Source organism: Sorex fumeus, unplaced genomic scaffold (assembly GCF_029834395.1).
Source record: "Sorex fumeus unplaced genomic scaffold, SorFum_2.1 ptg000061l, whole genome shotgun sequence".
NCBI lineage: Eukaryota > Metazoa > Chordata > Mammalia > Eulipotyphla > Soricidae > Sorex > Sorex fumeus.
The window spans coordinates 46,704,529-46,721,206 of NW_026606118.1; the positions used below are offsets into that span (position 1 = coordinate 46,704,529).

The window sequence follows — 16,678 nt, forward strand, 5'->3', positions numbered from 1 at the left end:
CAACGGGAGGGCCTTTACCTTTACCTTTACCAAAATAATTTTGCTTCACTAAACAAACAAACAAACAAAAACACCAAAAAGCAATCCGACCATATATGTAATAATTTCCAACACAGACACTGGGTCAAGACCTGGGTACAGAACTGCCACCATATGCACAAATATGCCATTCGAAATTCAAATGGAGAAGCAGCAAACTATTTTTCCATACCAGATTAATTGAGGTTCCTACAACTCTCTTTTGCCTCTCAAAAAATATGTTAGATGAGTTGCTGAGACCTTAAGACTTAGTACAAATAAGCAAAAAAGGAATAAAAACGTGCGCAGTAGCATTTTAGATACTGTTTGCTAATGAATTATTCTACTTCTCTATTTGTTGTAATGTCTCATATCACATGAGGCAAAAAGAAATTGGGCGACTAAAAATACTTAAGGTAGTGGTGCTGATTTTTAAATCCTGGTAATTTTAGAAAATTCTTTATTTCCTCATAAACTTTAAAGCATTATCAGTTTTGTTATATACTAAATTTTTAAAAAATTAAAAAAAACGTAAATTAAGAGCAATGTATGAAGTTCAAACTGAGTTTCTGAGAATCTCTGCAATTTTAAACATATTTCACTGAAGATTTCCAAGGAATTTTCATAGAAGTTGATTTCAAGTGTTTAAAAATGTGAAAGAATTACTAAAAAATCTTTCTTGGTGCCATAGGGATTTAAATTAATACTCGGATAAGAGGAAGTTCTGAAGGAATGCAAAGGGTCTGCTAGGAACTGTTCATGGGAGTTTTTCTTAGAATTTTGTTGAATTAATTCATATATTAAAAAGAGAGCTTCTTTCCCCTATTTATCTGTTCATTTATTTAGTAATATGGAACACTTTTTTATATGTTCTGCCCTAAATAGGCACTGTGATACAGAGAACTGTGCCACCTTTTCTGTTGCTTTTCTACTAATGGAATTCTTCACACCAGCAAATGATCAGAAAGCAACATTCCTTCTGTAAATCAAGTCTGGTAGAAATATAAAGAAGGGCGTGACTCACTTTGTCATCATCATGTTGGGAGCAATACTGGAGAGGAAATGACATTTGAGCTCTGTGTTGAAGAGTGATTAACAGTCATTAGGGTTGAGGGTTGGGCATATCTGGAATAGTTATGTGAGATAAGCTTTCACAGCACAATAAAGAGCTAGACAAGTTCTTTGGAGAGAAAACTTAAAAAAATGAGAGGAACATTGTTATGTTAGAGTAGCTTATAGAAATGTCATAAAGAACTTTGACTTAATGTAAGGACAAATGTGTTCATTCACAAAGGGGTAAAAGAGTACATTTCTGGGACCAGATATAAATGGTGAAAACAAATTTGTTTAGCTAAATTGGTAAATAGATAAACATAATATGCACATTACAATGTATATATATGTGTGTGTGTGTGTGTGCTCTATGTGTACATTTTTATGTTCTTAACTAGTATTCCAAGAAACAGTTATAAATGATCATCTTTAAGAATTTCTCTATGATACACGATATGCCAGACACAGTAACAACAAAGTCTCCAATGGAGACATTATTGGGCCCGCTCGAGCAAATCGACGATCAACGGGAGGGCCTTTACCTTTACCTTACCTTTACACTTTATATTTAAATTTAAAAGTCTAATATTTTGTTATGTAGATGCCATAAATAAAAGGTCTTCTGTTTAAGCTTAGAACAATTTTCACATTGTCACTTTTTATATTCTGACATATAGATCGCTGTATGCTTTTGCTTTTGTTAAGTCATGTTTCCAGTAGGATAACAGAGCTATCAGAGGTTCAATTACATTTTCAGATATTTTTCAAATTTATTTCTCAGTTTATAACTTTATAAATAGTATGTGAGCATAACCTGTTTCATAATAAAAACCTGTATTAAGAGATGTGCTGATTTTTTGTAAGCCTGTATTAAATTCCTTGTACTGTAATTAATAGAAGTGGCATAAAATGGTCCTCTCAAGATGATTTGACTTGTATATATTTATTTTTAATTCAAGGAGGATTGAGCTATGCCCAGAAGTGCTCATGGCCTATTTCTGACTCTGTGTTCAGGGATGACCTTAATGGTGCTAGGGGGGGCCACATGTGATACCAGGACTTGAATCTGGGTTGGCTGCATATGAGGCAAGTGCCATAATCCACTACCTCTCCATTTCGTTATTTTATTTATTTTATTTTGCATTAATTTGAACCTTTGTTGGAATAAATATTTTCTACATGCCTAAAAAGGAATCACAAGGCCAGGAGAGAGAGTAAAGGGGTTAAGACACTTTCCTTGCACAAGGCTAACCCTACTTTGATTCCTGGCATCATATATAGCTCTCTAGAAGTACTGTCAAGAGTACAGAGACAGGAGAAAGGCCTGAGCACTGCTGCGGGTACCCCAAGAAATAAAGAATTATACCACAATGCCAGCAAATAAAAATATAAAATACGCAATAAAAATATAAAATAAAAATATAAAATAAAAATTGATGCCATAGTTGGCAGGACATTCTATCAGATTTTACTTTTATCTGTCCACATTTATCTATTAGTTATTCTTAAAAGCTTTGAATAGAGAGCCCAGACAAGTTTGGATTTTCATTCTTTTTACCACTTTCCTGAGCAAGGCAAGCTACCGAGAGTATTCGATATGCCAGACACAGTAACAACAAAGTCTCCAATGGAGATGTTACTGGGCCCACTCGAGCAAATCGACGATCAACGGGAGGGCCTTTATCTTTACCTTTACCACTTTCCTGAACAAGTATGGAAATTATTGTTTGAAGATAGTAAAGAATCAGGAATTCAAAGAAGCCTTGAACTGTCGGCCTTTGTAATTTGACATTTGTAATTTCCTATAAGAAATAGAAAACTCAGCTTCTTCATTTGTGAACTAAGAATATTGAAAAAAAGCTCAGAAATGTTATGAGAGCAAAGTTGCATAAAGAAAAATGTCATATGTAAGGTTTTTACTTAATTAAAAGAATTTGAAAATTGTGTCTGTGTGAACATATTAAGCAATAATCAAGTTTAAATAGAAAAAATCTCTCTCAGCTGAGAATACTAACCCAAAGTATGACTTGATCCCTATAAAAAAGAAGGCATTTAGTATCTGAATCAAAGTTAACGTATTTTTTTATTATTCTGGCACACATCCATCAGATGTCAGTTTTTGGAGATGTGATCACTTTCTGTCCAATACTATTTTAAACATGTGCTATTTAATGCTTCAAATATAGAGGATAAGCATATAATACTTTTTAGATAGATGACATACTGTGGGCCATTTTTAAGGAACTCTATAAGGAACTCACAAAATTCAATGAGAAAGCAACTCCATTAAAAAAATAGAGAAATTAACATACTCTTCACTGAAGATATACAGATGGTCCACAGACACATGAAAGGTTCACTATCACTTACTGCCAGGGAAAATCAAATACAAAATGACAATGAGATATCTGTAAGAATGACCTACATCAAAAAAGCAAGACAGCAAGCATTTGGTCAGGCTTATTCAGTCTTAGTAGCCCTGTAGCACTGTAGCACTGTCCTCCCGTTGTTCATCGATTTGCTCGAGTGGGCACCAGTAACGTCTCCACTGTGAGACTTGTCGTTACTATTTTTGGCAGATTGAATATGCCATGGGGAGCTTGCCAGGCTCTGCCGTGCGGACGGGATACTCTCGGTAGCTTACAGGGCTCTCGGGGAGGCAAATATATATATTTATCTCATAACTGGTTGGTAGTCAGTTTATTTCTCTCTTCTCCCCAAATTAGTCCCATCTCTCCCTTACAGCACAACTGCAGTTGTAGTTTTGGTCGTAGTCCCAGTCATCATAGTTCCATCATCCTAGTCTCTTTGTAGACCTTTAAGTCCTCTACAAAGGTCTCATAGGGTTACCCAAATTATAACTATTATTTATATAACATGAATAATGGAATTAATGCCATAGCACTACACTGTAGCACTGTCCTCCCATTGTTCATCTATTTGCTTGATCGGGCACCAGTAACATCTCACAACAAATTGTGAAGCTTGTTGTTACAGTGTTTGGCATATAAAATACATCACGGCGAGCTTTCCAGGCTTTGCCATGCGGGCAAGATACTCTCGGTAGCTTGTTGGGCTCTCCGAGAGGGTAGGAGGAATCGAACTCGGGTTATATAAATAAAAATTGTAATACATATGTAATGAATAAAAAAAATATTAATTTGAGGGAATGGAGAGACAGTACAGGAGTAAGGCTTTGCCTTGGATGTGAGAGATCCTGGCTTAATCAAGTACTGCATATGGCCCCCCTGAGCACTGATTCAGGAAGAGCTGCCGAACACTGCCAGAGTGACCCAATATCCATCCCTCAGCCAAAGTTAAAATATTTCAACTTAGATAAAAAATGTAAAGCTTGATAAGAAAAGTGGAATCTGCATTTGAATGATTTCTTTTCTCCCTGTCTTCTTCCCCCTCCCCCCCCCCCACCTCTCCTATGACTTTATCTTGTTCATGGAATACCTGCACTTTAGGGTTTCGGTTTCTTTTGAGAGCACGAAGCAATAAAGTCATTTTTATGAAAAACCCACAAGTAGCCAACGATGCCACCTTCCTTCAGGGTTAAGGAAGATACTTGATCGGGAATAAAGAAGAGTATGACTGACAGTCAGAACTTTGGGGAGTGATGACAAGAATATCGCTAGGAAGAGTCAGATCACAGCCACATCCTGCTTGTGCCAATTCTCCAGACTTCACTAGGCAAAACTTTAGCTAAGCCAAATCACAAAATCTCCGACGTGAGAAAAAAATCATAAGAGCTGCCAAGATTGGTGAAATGAAGCCTAAATTTATAAAGAGCTAATTTCTTGTTGAATACAACATTTTATCCATTAGAATTTATCCAGATAAACCCATATACATATCGCACAGCTTGTTTGCACATGCGCAGACACATGCTTACAGGCAAACGGGTAGGCACAGGGCTTGCCGTCTGGGCTGGATTCCAGTATCTTTTCATCACATCAAGAAGGTATCCTCATGCAGAGCACAGTCCGAACAACTGGACAACTGAACTCCTATTTATACAGCTCTTCCTCTTTAGAGGCTTACAAATCACAAGATAGACGTGATAACTAGAATTTTATCTTCAATCACTGCAGAATAGGATTATGTTAGCTCAAGGAGGCAAGATTTTGCATGTCAAATATCAATTTAATTCAGCATAAATTTAGGTAGGCATAAAATAATTTTTGATGTAGATTCTTATAGTGAAATTGAATATGAACCAATAAATATTACTCTCCCTTAAAAAAACTTAAAACAGCAGAGTAGAATACTTACCACCATCTTCAACAGTAAAATGGAAAATGTCACTTGTGGCATTAGCCCCATCTCTTAGTACATAGCATATTTTCATATCATCAATGTCAGCTAGAAAAGAATTTTTAAAAACAAGATGATTAATTATGAGAGAAAAATTGATGACTCCTATATCTGATAAGTTCTGTTGACCATTATTCTTGTGTAAGCATATTTAGGTTTCCTATCCTTTGGGGCACCCTACAAGACCTATGACCTATCTTATTTCTGATCACTGATTTCAGCTGTCCCAGGGAAATCTGATCCTTGGCTCAGAAAAAGATACAAGAGTTAGACTATAATAATAGCAAGGTGTTGCCCCGCCCAATGGAATTTGCACTGCATACACTAAAGGAGTGACCATCTAACTATGGAATTGAGGCTTCATGACAGGTGGAAAAGGAGATATTTTGAGGCATCACAGATTTCCTGGCATGACTAAAACCACACCCTTTGCCTTCCAGCAGGACTGAAAAGGAAAGAGCTGCCCTTGTTCTTCCTTAAGCTAACTATTCTTGCCTCATGGGATGCAGGAAGTTTTTGAGTGCCCAAAGTTTTGAAAGGAAAGGACAAGGGCAAGGACAAGGAAACTTTTGAAGTTTCACAGATTAAAAATTAACATGATCCCAAGCCATAAAGAACTGAGAACAGAAAATAAAAATGGAAAGCTTTAGTGGTTGGGGATATACCGTGGTGGTAAAGTATTTGTTTTTCGTGTATGAGGTCCTGGATCCCTGGAACACCCTAACACTACCCCCTCACCCAAATCACTGAAAACAAAACAACAACAAAAAAACATTGAAAAGGTCCTTCATAGCTGAAAGTTATTCCACCTCACAAATAATATTTCTGATGCTTCCTTCTTCAGCCATCAAATTTACTGATATTTTTCTAGTGAAAACAGGCATTCAATTTTTATAAATGTATGAATTAATTTTACAAGTTCCTCTCCTTGATAATGACACATAGACAGAATAACAGAAAAATACTCTGTCTGTGATACAGTGGATTGATATTTGATCAGGGCCAATCATTAGTTAGCGATTGCAAGGTTATATAAAATCAAGATCAGAGCTAAAAGTGGATTCAGCAATGTTAGGTTACTCCATTCCTTAGAACTCTAATTACTTTACATATGGAGTTTAAGAGCACTGTACTAAGAATGAATTTATGCAAGAATAATCTCAAGTGATGCAAAGCATTAGAGTCAACAGATATCTCAATGAATTACTATAGCTCCACTGTACAGAGTGCATTGTGCACTCTGCCTTAGCCCATACACCCTGAAAGAGGATTTGCTCACATCCATACAGCTGAAGAAGGGAAAAATTATTTCACAATTTTGGACATCTTCTTACTAATAGAGATACTGGAGCAAATGAAGGGAGTTTGATATGTCTTCTTCCCGCTTAAGTCTTTCATTTCAAACTTTCATGTTGAACTTTTTCTCCCTTTGATCTTTCCTTTTTAAAATTTCCTCAATTCCTGCCAAGTGGTATATTTACTTTCCTGCATAGGTAACCTTCCTAGAAAATTGAGAACTTGAAGCATTTTGCTTTTTGCCATCAATTCCCATAGTCCTTTGCACAATCTACTACTCAATAAGGGCTGAAATCTTTCTTAATTTAAAAAGAAGGAGCACAGAGAACTGGGGACTCCTCTTTTATCCCTCCCTGCCAAATGTGATAAGCCTGTAGGAATAAGCAGAAACATAGCTTTCTAGCTAGTTATTTGGGAACAAATTTTTCTTATTTTATTTAGGCCACATCTGGAAGTGCTCAGAGTTTACTTACTGCAGGCAGTGGTCAGGGGACCATATATATGAGGGGATAGAACCAGGACTGCCTCGTGCAAGGCAAATACCTAAACACTGCTCTGGCCCAGTTTTTCGAACCTTTAATTGATCAGAAAGAAATGAAGTAGATGATGCTTTGACTTCACATCCTTAGCTTAATGACACCATTCTCAAGTCGCAATACACAAAGTCATTTCCCATTGGGCTGGAGTGATAGCACAGTGGTAGGGTGTTTGCCTTGCGCGCAGTCAGCCCGGCCCAGCCGGATTCGATTCCTCTGCCCCTTTCGGAGTGCCCAGCAAGCTACTGAGAGAGAGTATCTCGCCCATATGCTAAACACAGTAACAACAAGTCTCAAAATGGAGACGTTACTGGGCCTGCTCAAGCAAATCAATCAACAATGGGAGGACAGTTTTTGACTGGAAATGGTAAACATTCCTTCTTCAATCATGAGAAAATCTAAAGGCTCTAGTATGAAGAAAGAAAAAAAAATGAGCTTATTCATGATTCCCAATCTCAATAGCAATGTTTTCTTAGTAAGAACTATAGCATTTAGCATTTAGATGAGTTTCATTGGAATAAACCATCACTTCAAAACTTGTTTTTATGAACATTTGAGAAAAGGAATATGAATGCAATTTTATGACACTCAAGTGTCAAATTTTCCCTCCAAGTTAGGGCATTCAAAATTGATTAGTTGAAACACACTAAAAACCCTTTTCATTTTATTTAAAATGTTGTTAATTATTTATTGTTTGTGAAAGAGACAGGATTTTTTTAAAAATCATAAATGGATAAATTTTTGATTGAAACATGTAACTCTAAAAAATTTGTACATATTTCTCAATGCATAGGAACATTGGGATGATATAAAATCGAGTAGACAAATGCTGTCTTTTTAAACTGGATATCTAATAAGTAACTAGATTTTCTTCTAGTTGTCAAATATGAAACAGATTTAATGCAATTTAGCAACATAATTATTTCGTTAAAATTTAACAATATACCTGGTAATCAAAACCTGGTACCAACTCTCTAGGAAGATTTCTAAAAGTGATTAAAATTTATCTCCCTGGGATATTAGTATGTCCTTATCATTAAGAAAAATCCAGGACCTTGAGACAATTGATTTAAGTAATTTAGGGTAGAATGGAGAAATGTGGGGCACCTTGGTAGAGAGATAAAGTTTAAAATAAATACAATTTTTCCTCAGCATATCCAATTCTATCTTATTAGCTTTACCTAATATCAAAGTATAGAGATGAATTAGTTTGCTTCTCCTAGGAAAAACTAAATCAATATGTGAATAAACTTCACAGGACATATGTGCTAATTTGACTTCCTTATAAAAAAAATCCATCAAGGCTCGCTTTTCAAGCCCATGTTCTCCCTTGAACACATATATCACTTGCTTGTCTCTATGATTCTTTCCTTCCCTATTTCCACTCTAGGAAGCCTGTGTTCTCTCTTAAACACATACTTCTCTCCCCTCTCAAATCTTTCCAAATAAGTTTCAATAAAAACTACCTGGCTTCACACACAAAAAAATGTAACCAAAACCAACCCACTCCCAAATCTAGTTTCACTCACTGCTTAACCAAATCAAAAGAAAAGCAAAGATAAAGCAAAAAAAAAAAAAAAAAGCAGGGAAATCCTTAATCTGGACACTGCTGCATTTTCCTTCTGAAGGAGCAGCCACAAGAGCTAAAGGATGAAGATTTCTCCACTTGTATTCACTTATCTAATCACCAGAAATAACTGCTATGAACCGAACTCCAGCCTCAACTTGTTCAAATGAGTGACATGTGATAAAATGCCAGCATTTCCCTCAATCAATACTTGATCTCTTACTGGAACATACAATCTCCCTAAAAACGACGATCTTAAAATTACTTCTTCACTGTAAAAACTAAGCTTAGAGCTATTCTATATTTACAAAAGACTATAAAAAGTAATCACAATGAGTAAATGCAGAGAGAGAGAATATAGCATCAGGTGCAATACATTTAGCTAAACTTACCAAAATGTAAGAAATATTATTTAAATATTTTAAGCTGTTAGACTTGATTCATGAGGTTTAAATTAATTAAGCTGCCTATCTATCTTCATGCAAAATATTTTTTTATAAAAGGTAAAGATTTTTTTTTCAGGTCAGTATACTTATTTGAAGTAACATTTTCTACCCTCTAATATACTTCTTTTATCCTCTTCACTTTCCATGAAAATAAACCAATCTACAACTGCATGGTATCTCTATCCTCAGAAAGCCTCCACACAAAAGTTTCCTGCTAGTTGGCATGACAGTTGGCACTCTGAGGTTATCCTGTCCCTGCAGGCCCTAGGATACATTCAGGCTTTCAGCCAAGAAACAGGAGGTTGGAGTATGAGGCACTTTGCCAGCATCTAAAACAGAGAAGCAGTTCACTTTCACACTATGCTTTGCGACATTCACGTTGATTATAGCATTAGTTATCTAAGAACACAGCACTGGGCAGGAAAGGAACACCCCCTGTGGGATGCCCTCGGATCAAACTCGATCTGTCCCCACAAAGCCACATAGGACAGCTTTAGTTTCCATTGTGACAAGGTGAGATTTTCAGGAAAGCAACCACAAGCCCTTTGTAATCAAAGTTGCATGTTCTAGAAAACAGAGTTCCCACTCCCAAGCCAGCATTCTGAATAGACTTCTCCCTTCAGTCACTGAGTAACTCAGCACAGCTCACTTGGCTTGGTCCATGCACAAAGAAAATGCAAATGGCTTGAGACACTTGCTGTTATTTATTATTTTTGATATTGGCTTGAGATGAGAAAATGATTTTCTCCTACTATTTATCTTATTGGCATAACTTCAGGTTTTTTTTTTCACAAAAAAGTGAATGTATATTTTGGTGATGGACATCAAGCCTATTTACACATCATGAAGCATACTATTTTTTATGTATCTTATTCTGGTATGCAACAGGCTTTACGCATATTCTTGCTAATTTTAGATCAGTATTTACTTCTGTCAGCTTTGGACAGGTGTTTGCCTAAATCATAAAATGTTACCAGAGAAATATAAGATCCACGAATTAAATATAAGTAGATCTTATAACTTCAGTTGCAAAGCTCGTAACAAGAAAAAAAAGTGTTATAACAGCACTTTCAAAAAATAATCAAAGTGATACAAATTTGAAGATGCTATTTGAATGGTAGGTTTAAAAAAAAACGGTAATACACCAAACTTAAAAATTACATGTTTCTCTAAGGTGCTAAAATGATTCAAGAACTACCTTTAGCACATAAAATAGTAGCGCTCACAAAACAGGCATGGCAAATGAAACTGAGAGTAGGAAAGCCAACTTCAATTATGGCACCAAAGTCTGACTTTGACTTTCTCAGCACATCTTATTGCTATTGAAGTGCCTCGATACACCCTTTAATGAAGGTCCCTGCAGCTAGGCATATGACAAGAAGGGAAGACCCCAGGAAAGGCAGGTCCTCAATTCTCCTAACTTTATTTCCCTTCTCTGTTCATCAAGGTCTGGCATGTCCTCAGGAGACTGGAGCTAAAATACCATTAGTTGTAAGAAGAGAAAAGCAAACCATACCTTGTGTAAACTGAGTGACACTGTGGTTTCCTTTGCCCAGATTGAGGAGATATCCATGTCGCGGGGCCTCTGTCACAATAAACCGAAGGGAGGAATGTAAGCTGTCTCTGTCCTCCACTTTCAATATTTTGTTTGTGATCATGAATCCCAAGTGGCCAATAGCCAGATGACGAAGTGTAGAGGCTCCTTTGTTGATGACGATTTGGGGAGCATTATTGTCAACAGCTAAGACCTGGATCTTCATCACTTGGGGCCTCCTTGTTTCAAATATTGTATCAGGAAAAACATAGAACTCTGTGTGGGAGCCATCAGTCACTGTGAAGGAGAAGCTGTCCTCACTTGACTCAGTGCCATCATGTCTGTAACTGATTAAGTTTTCATTCAAATCTTGCTTGGTAAAAACCATGACAGGTCTGCTGTGATTGAAAAGCAGTTGACCATGCACAGGAACTTGGGTGATGGTGAATTTCAGGAGGTTGTCAGGAGTATCTCTGTCTTCAACGGTGAGTTCAAAAGGAGTGATCAGTTTGTTTTCTCCTTCGCTGACAATCAGGTTATTGATGGTGACCACTGGCTTCTTATTGTCCACATCACTAATGGAGATACGGAAGGTCCGGAAGACAGGGTTATGTCCATCAGTGACTTGAAACTCAAAACTGTCCATTTTCACCTCATCATCAGCTGTGTGGATATAATATATCTTGTTGCCTGCTAGTTGGAGTTGAGTAAAAGATGTGATGGATACTCGTGGTTGGTCTGTAGACTCTAAGTGACCTCTCATGGGAGGCCTAGTGATGGTAAAAACTAAGTTTTCATCAGGACTGTTCAGATCACTGGTACTTAGTAGGTCTGTCGTGAGGGTGACTTTTCCACCTTCTTTCAAGGATACTCCCTTACTAATCACATTAGGGAAAACAATATCAATACTTCCAACCGATACATAAAAGTATCGATCAATGAGGGCATTTACTCCATCAGTCACATCAAATTTAATTAGATCCCGAAGGCCCTCTTTTCCCAAATGGACATACTGAATTAAGTTTCTATCTACTTCATCTTGTGTAAAGTTCATGCCTATAGTGATATTTTCAAAGGAACCTGTAAATTTTTGTCTCTGTAATAAACCATGTCCTGGCCCAAAACGAATAACATAAACCAAGGATTTGTCTTCAGAATCTAAATCAGTTGCCATTAATATTTTGTTGTTGATAATTTTGGTTTCCCCAATTTCTATCTCCAATCCATTATTGATGGTCATTCTGGGGGTCTCATCATCAACTGGAATTACCATAATGAGAACAGTCTTTTCCACAGCAAATTTACCATCTGTCAGTTTAATCACAAAACTGTCTTCCTGTGTCTCAGAGTCATCGTGCTCATAAATAATGCTGGAACTCTCTATAATTTGATCTAAGGTGAAGCTTTCGACCAATACTGTACCATTTATCAGCTGGCTCATGATCTGACCATGAGTAGGAAACTGGGTAATTGTGAATGTTAAGTCATCTGGGGGGACATCAGCATCGGCAGCATTGAGAATGGGTGTATCAATCACTAGACTCATGCCTTCCATTACCATAAATTCCCTCATAAATATTTCTGGCTGTTCATCATTAATGGGAGCAATTATAATGGGGAAAAACTGCCGTTCTGAAAAGTTAATGCCATCAGAACAACGAAATATAAACCGGTCTTCAACAGGTTCCACCCCTTTGTGGACACTCTGAACATAGTTAATATGACCCTGCCTGAGATCTTTCAGCGTGAAGGCACTTATGGCAATTCCTGCTCTTGATTTTTCCGAGCCTGGTGCTGGAGAAATGTTCTCAACATAACCTGAGGTAGGCTGGATAACTATAGTGCACAAGATGTCATCATTTAGGGAATCGATATCTGCAGCACTTATATGCAGTGAGGTTATAACACTTTTGTCACCTTCTGTTACAACAAACCGTTCTCCCACAGAGATTTCTGGAGCCTGGTTATCAACAGGGAGGATGGTCACCCACACAGTGACTCCCTGGATAGTATTGCCCCCCCACCTCCATTCTTGAGACATGTCTGACAGACTCAGGTTGAAAGAGTCCTCTTTTGGCAAGAGCCCTATCTCCCCACCAGTGTGTGCATAAACCACAGAGCCCTCCAAGATATCCTTTTGGGTAAACTGCTCAGCTGGAACACCATTGACCAAAATTTCTCCATATAAGGGCGGATCCTCCAAGAGGAAAGTTAACATCAAATCATCAGTGTCTTCATTAGTCCCCTTAATAACACTGGCTGTGATTTCAGCAGCCCCATTCTCTAAAACATCTAGGTAGGACCCCAGGGTGCCCGCAGGGAGGCTCAGCATGGGTCCTTCATCATCCACTGGCCGGACAGTCACTCTGAGCGTGATGGGTACCACATGGTGTCTGTCGCTGACCTCCAAGAGGCAACTGTCAGTCAGGGATTTGTCCCCATTATGGGTGTAGGAAATGCGACCCTGTTGGATGTCCTCAAAGTGGAAGCTCCCCCCAACATGCAACATATGTCCTGACACCCTGAGGTGACCATGTCGGGGTGCCTGTGTGAGAGTGAAAGAGATGTGGGCAACATCCGTGTCCACATCATTCACACGCAGCTCATTCTCGCTTAGGATGTGGTGGCCTCTCTCTTGCAGACTAAAGCCTGTGTTAAGGATCTCAGGTGGCTGGTTGTCCACAGGCTGCAAGTAGAGGGTGAAGGTACCTGCAGCCACATTCCCTGCTCGGTCCTCCACCTGGAACTGGAACTGGGCCTCGCGGGCAGCCACTCCCAGTTCTTGGTCTGGGGGCCGGTAGGCAATCTTGTGGTGGTTGATCTGAGCCTGGGTAAAATGGGCCACCACCACAGAGGGGTTGTCAGTCAGGACCAAGGTGCCCAGTGGGGCAAGCGAGTGGTTTTCATCTGTGTCCATGGGGGGCTGAGTCACTGTGTAGCGCAGTTCCCGGTCATCTGTGTCCGCGTCGGTGTAGCGCAGCCACTTCTTCTTCAGTGGTGTGAGCTGGGCCTCCTGGACCACCATTCGGAGTGGACAGCCGCTGCCCAGCTCGGGGGCGAGGCGATCCACCGGATGAATGCGGATCACGAACCTCTGCAGCCCCGACCGATTCGGGGGGTCATGGTTATCCTGGACTCGAAATGTGAACTGGTCCATTACTGGCCGGGGACTGTGGGGTCCAGTGTGCCTGTAGAACAGCCGGCCCTCCGTGATGTCCCGCTGCCGCCACTCGGTCACTGTTTGTTCGTAGAATGCTCCTTTTTTTCTCCAGGGTCCCCGGAGAAGCTCCTCCTCCTGCCTGGGGGGTGGGTGAGGCTGGCGGAGGAGCAGATGCCCGATGCCCGAGGAGGACGATTCCAGCACAAAGAGCAGTTCCGAGTCATCTGAGTCCATGTCAGTGGCGCTGAGCGTGAGAGGCAGGATGGGCGCCGTTTCCCCCTCGGCCAGGGTGAGCCCCGTATTGGCGTTGAGGACAGGCGGCTGGTCATCCACAGGCACCAAGGTGATGGGGAACAGGAACTGCACCTGGTGCCGGCCTCCCCCATCTACCATACGCAGCACCAGGTTGTCACTGAGGGCCCCGTCCCGGCTGTCATGCTGGTAGACCACCTGTCCGGCCGCTAGCTGAGCCACAGAAAAGGTCTTGGGAGCAGCAGTGGTGCCGGGGGAGGTCCCCAGAAGGACCAAGTGACCATGTCGGAGCCCCGCCACCACCTCTAGCTGCACCGCCTCTAAGTCATCCTCATCACTCACAACCAAGTTCTGAGGTCCACTGCCGGCTGGGCCCGTAAGGGGCCGAGCTTGGCCCTCATAGAGGATGAGGCCCGTGTTGCGGGTCACCACCGGGGCCAGCGTGTTCATGGGCTTCACCACCACCATGAAGGCAAAGGGATCGGAGGCGGCTCCTTCGGGGTCCACCACCTCCAGCTCCAGCTCGAAGAGACGCTCCCGGTCGGCGTCCTCTGCAGGGGGCTGGTAGGCGATCTTGAGAAGGCGCAGGTCCCGCTGGGTGAAGGAGGACAGGGGCAGGCTGCGGTCATCGGTGCTCACCAGGTAGCCCTGGCCCGGCAGGAAGGGCGAGGTGAGGTTGAAGATGAGCAGGTCGGGGGGCGACTCGGTGTCTTCGGCCGCCAGCATGTCTGGGGTCAGGGCAGTCAGGACGAACTGGTCCACCTCCATCATCATCATCGCCACGAAGCTGGGCTTGGGCGCGGTGTTCTCGGCCCCTCCTCGGATCCTGACCAGCACTTGGAAGTGCTCGCGTTTCAAAGCGGGGCTGCCCACCGGGGCGCCCCGTGCCCTCAGCTCCACCACCATGGGCACCCAGTCCCGGTTGGGCGAGCGGCTAGGCGCCGTGTGGCGATAGCGCACGCCGAGCTCCAGGAACGCTCGGCAGTCCATCAGCAGAGGCTCCTGGCTGCTCCCCGCCTCTAGGATCGGCTCCGGGGGGACCTGCGGATAGTGCAGGAGTTCCCCATAGCGAGGCAGCGCGCCCAGGCCCGACAGGATGCCCACGCGACACTCCTCCGTCTCGGGCTGGTAAGCGAACTCCAGACTCCGCGCATCCAAGGCGTTGCTGGTGCCCAGCAGCTCCTCCACGACCAGGGGCAAGTTCCGAGTCACGATCTCCAGCTGGGTGAACACCACCTCCACCTCCAGCACCAAGGGGAGCACGGCCGCCCCTCCTGGCGCGTCGTAGCGCAGCTGCAGCCGGACCCGATCCCGCGACGGGCTGCGCGCGCCCAGGTGCGAGTACCGCACCTCTCCAGGGCCGAAGTCGCACGCGAAGCGTTGGGGACTCAGGCGGCCGGGCCGTTGGGCGAGAGCGTCGTTGTCCAGCACGGTCACCGCGCAGCGGTCCCCGGGCTGCACCTGCAGCACCAGATCGTGCAGCGGATCCAGCCAAACCTCCCGGCCGAAGGGCACCCGGAGCCCACGGTTGGCCAGCACGATAGCGTCCTCAGCGGGGACCCCTGAAGTCCCAGCAAGATCCGGGGACAGCAATGCCCGTCCGGGGACAGCGGGCTGCGCCCGGAGGTGGCTTACCAGTGACAGGAGAAGCGGCAGCACCAGCAGCAGCCGGGGCGGCGGCGGCGCCCGCGGGGATCCCGAGGAGGAGGGGGTGGCGGCCGGCCGCGCGCGGGGCGCGATCCCGGGCGTGCAGACTGAGCGCATGGTCCAGGTGTTGGCGCCGCGGCAGGTCAGTTCGAGAGCGCGCGGGTGATCCCCGCTCCCCGCAGGGACCCCGAGAGCTGAGAAGGTGCCAGCGAGCCCGCGCGGGGGTGGAGGTGGGGGGACGCGGCTGCGGCCCCGGCCGGGCCGGAGAGTGGGAAAGTTGCACGGCGCGGTCGGGCTGGACACGGAGCTGGGAAGGCGACGCTCTCCTGGGCTGCCCCGGGCCGCCGCTCGCCGCGCGCTCCTGCGGGGAACTGAGCCCCTCCACTCGGCCCTCCCGGGTCCCGGGACTCTGGGCTCCGAGGGAAATCCCTCCCCTCGCACCCCCTTACTCCTCGCCTCCCAGGAGGCCAATCGTGGTCCCCGGGAGGAGGCTCCGAGCTGGAGGTTGGGTAGTCATCTCTGCCAATCAGCTCTTAGGGGGCGCGGCGGGGAGACGGTGGGGAGGGGAGGCTGGGGAAGGAGCCACAGGTTGTCTCCAGGGCCCGGGGGGCCAGTGGCCCGGGGCTGCCCACCGGTGCACGCTCGCAGCTCTGGCTGCCAAGCTTGGCACTCGGGCAGGGGGCCACCAGGGTTGGCCTAAAGTCACCTTTTCAGGCTGCCCGTGGGCTCGGGTTACCCATGGAAGCTTCGTGTCGAGGGAGCCAAGGTTCCTTCCCCCACCCCTAGAAACTTGCAAAGTCCCGGGGAAAGTTGGATGCAAAGTCGCCCGAGTTTGGAGTTGGAAGAAAA

At 43.4% G+C, this 16,678-nt stretch overlaps 1 protein-coding gene across 1 annotated transcript in view; it reads right to left on the reverse strand.

Moving 5' to 3' along the window:
- The window catches only part of FREM2 (FRAS1 related extracellular matrix 2), a 204,181-nt gene extending 188,235 nt beyond the window's left edge, over nucleotides 1-15,946 (reverse strand). Inside the window, exons 1-2 of the mRNA XM_056126254.1 lie at nucleotides 10,753-15,946; nucleotides 5,350-5,439 (exon numbers count right to left, since the gene is read on the reverse strand). Coding sequence (XP_055982229.1) covers nucleotides 5,350-5,439; nucleotides 10,753-15,946 — 5,284 coding nt within the window. The remainder of the gene's footprint in view (nucleotides 1-5,349; nucleotides 5,440-10,752) is intronic.
- Nucleotides 15,947-16,678: the final 732 nt, after the last annotated feature.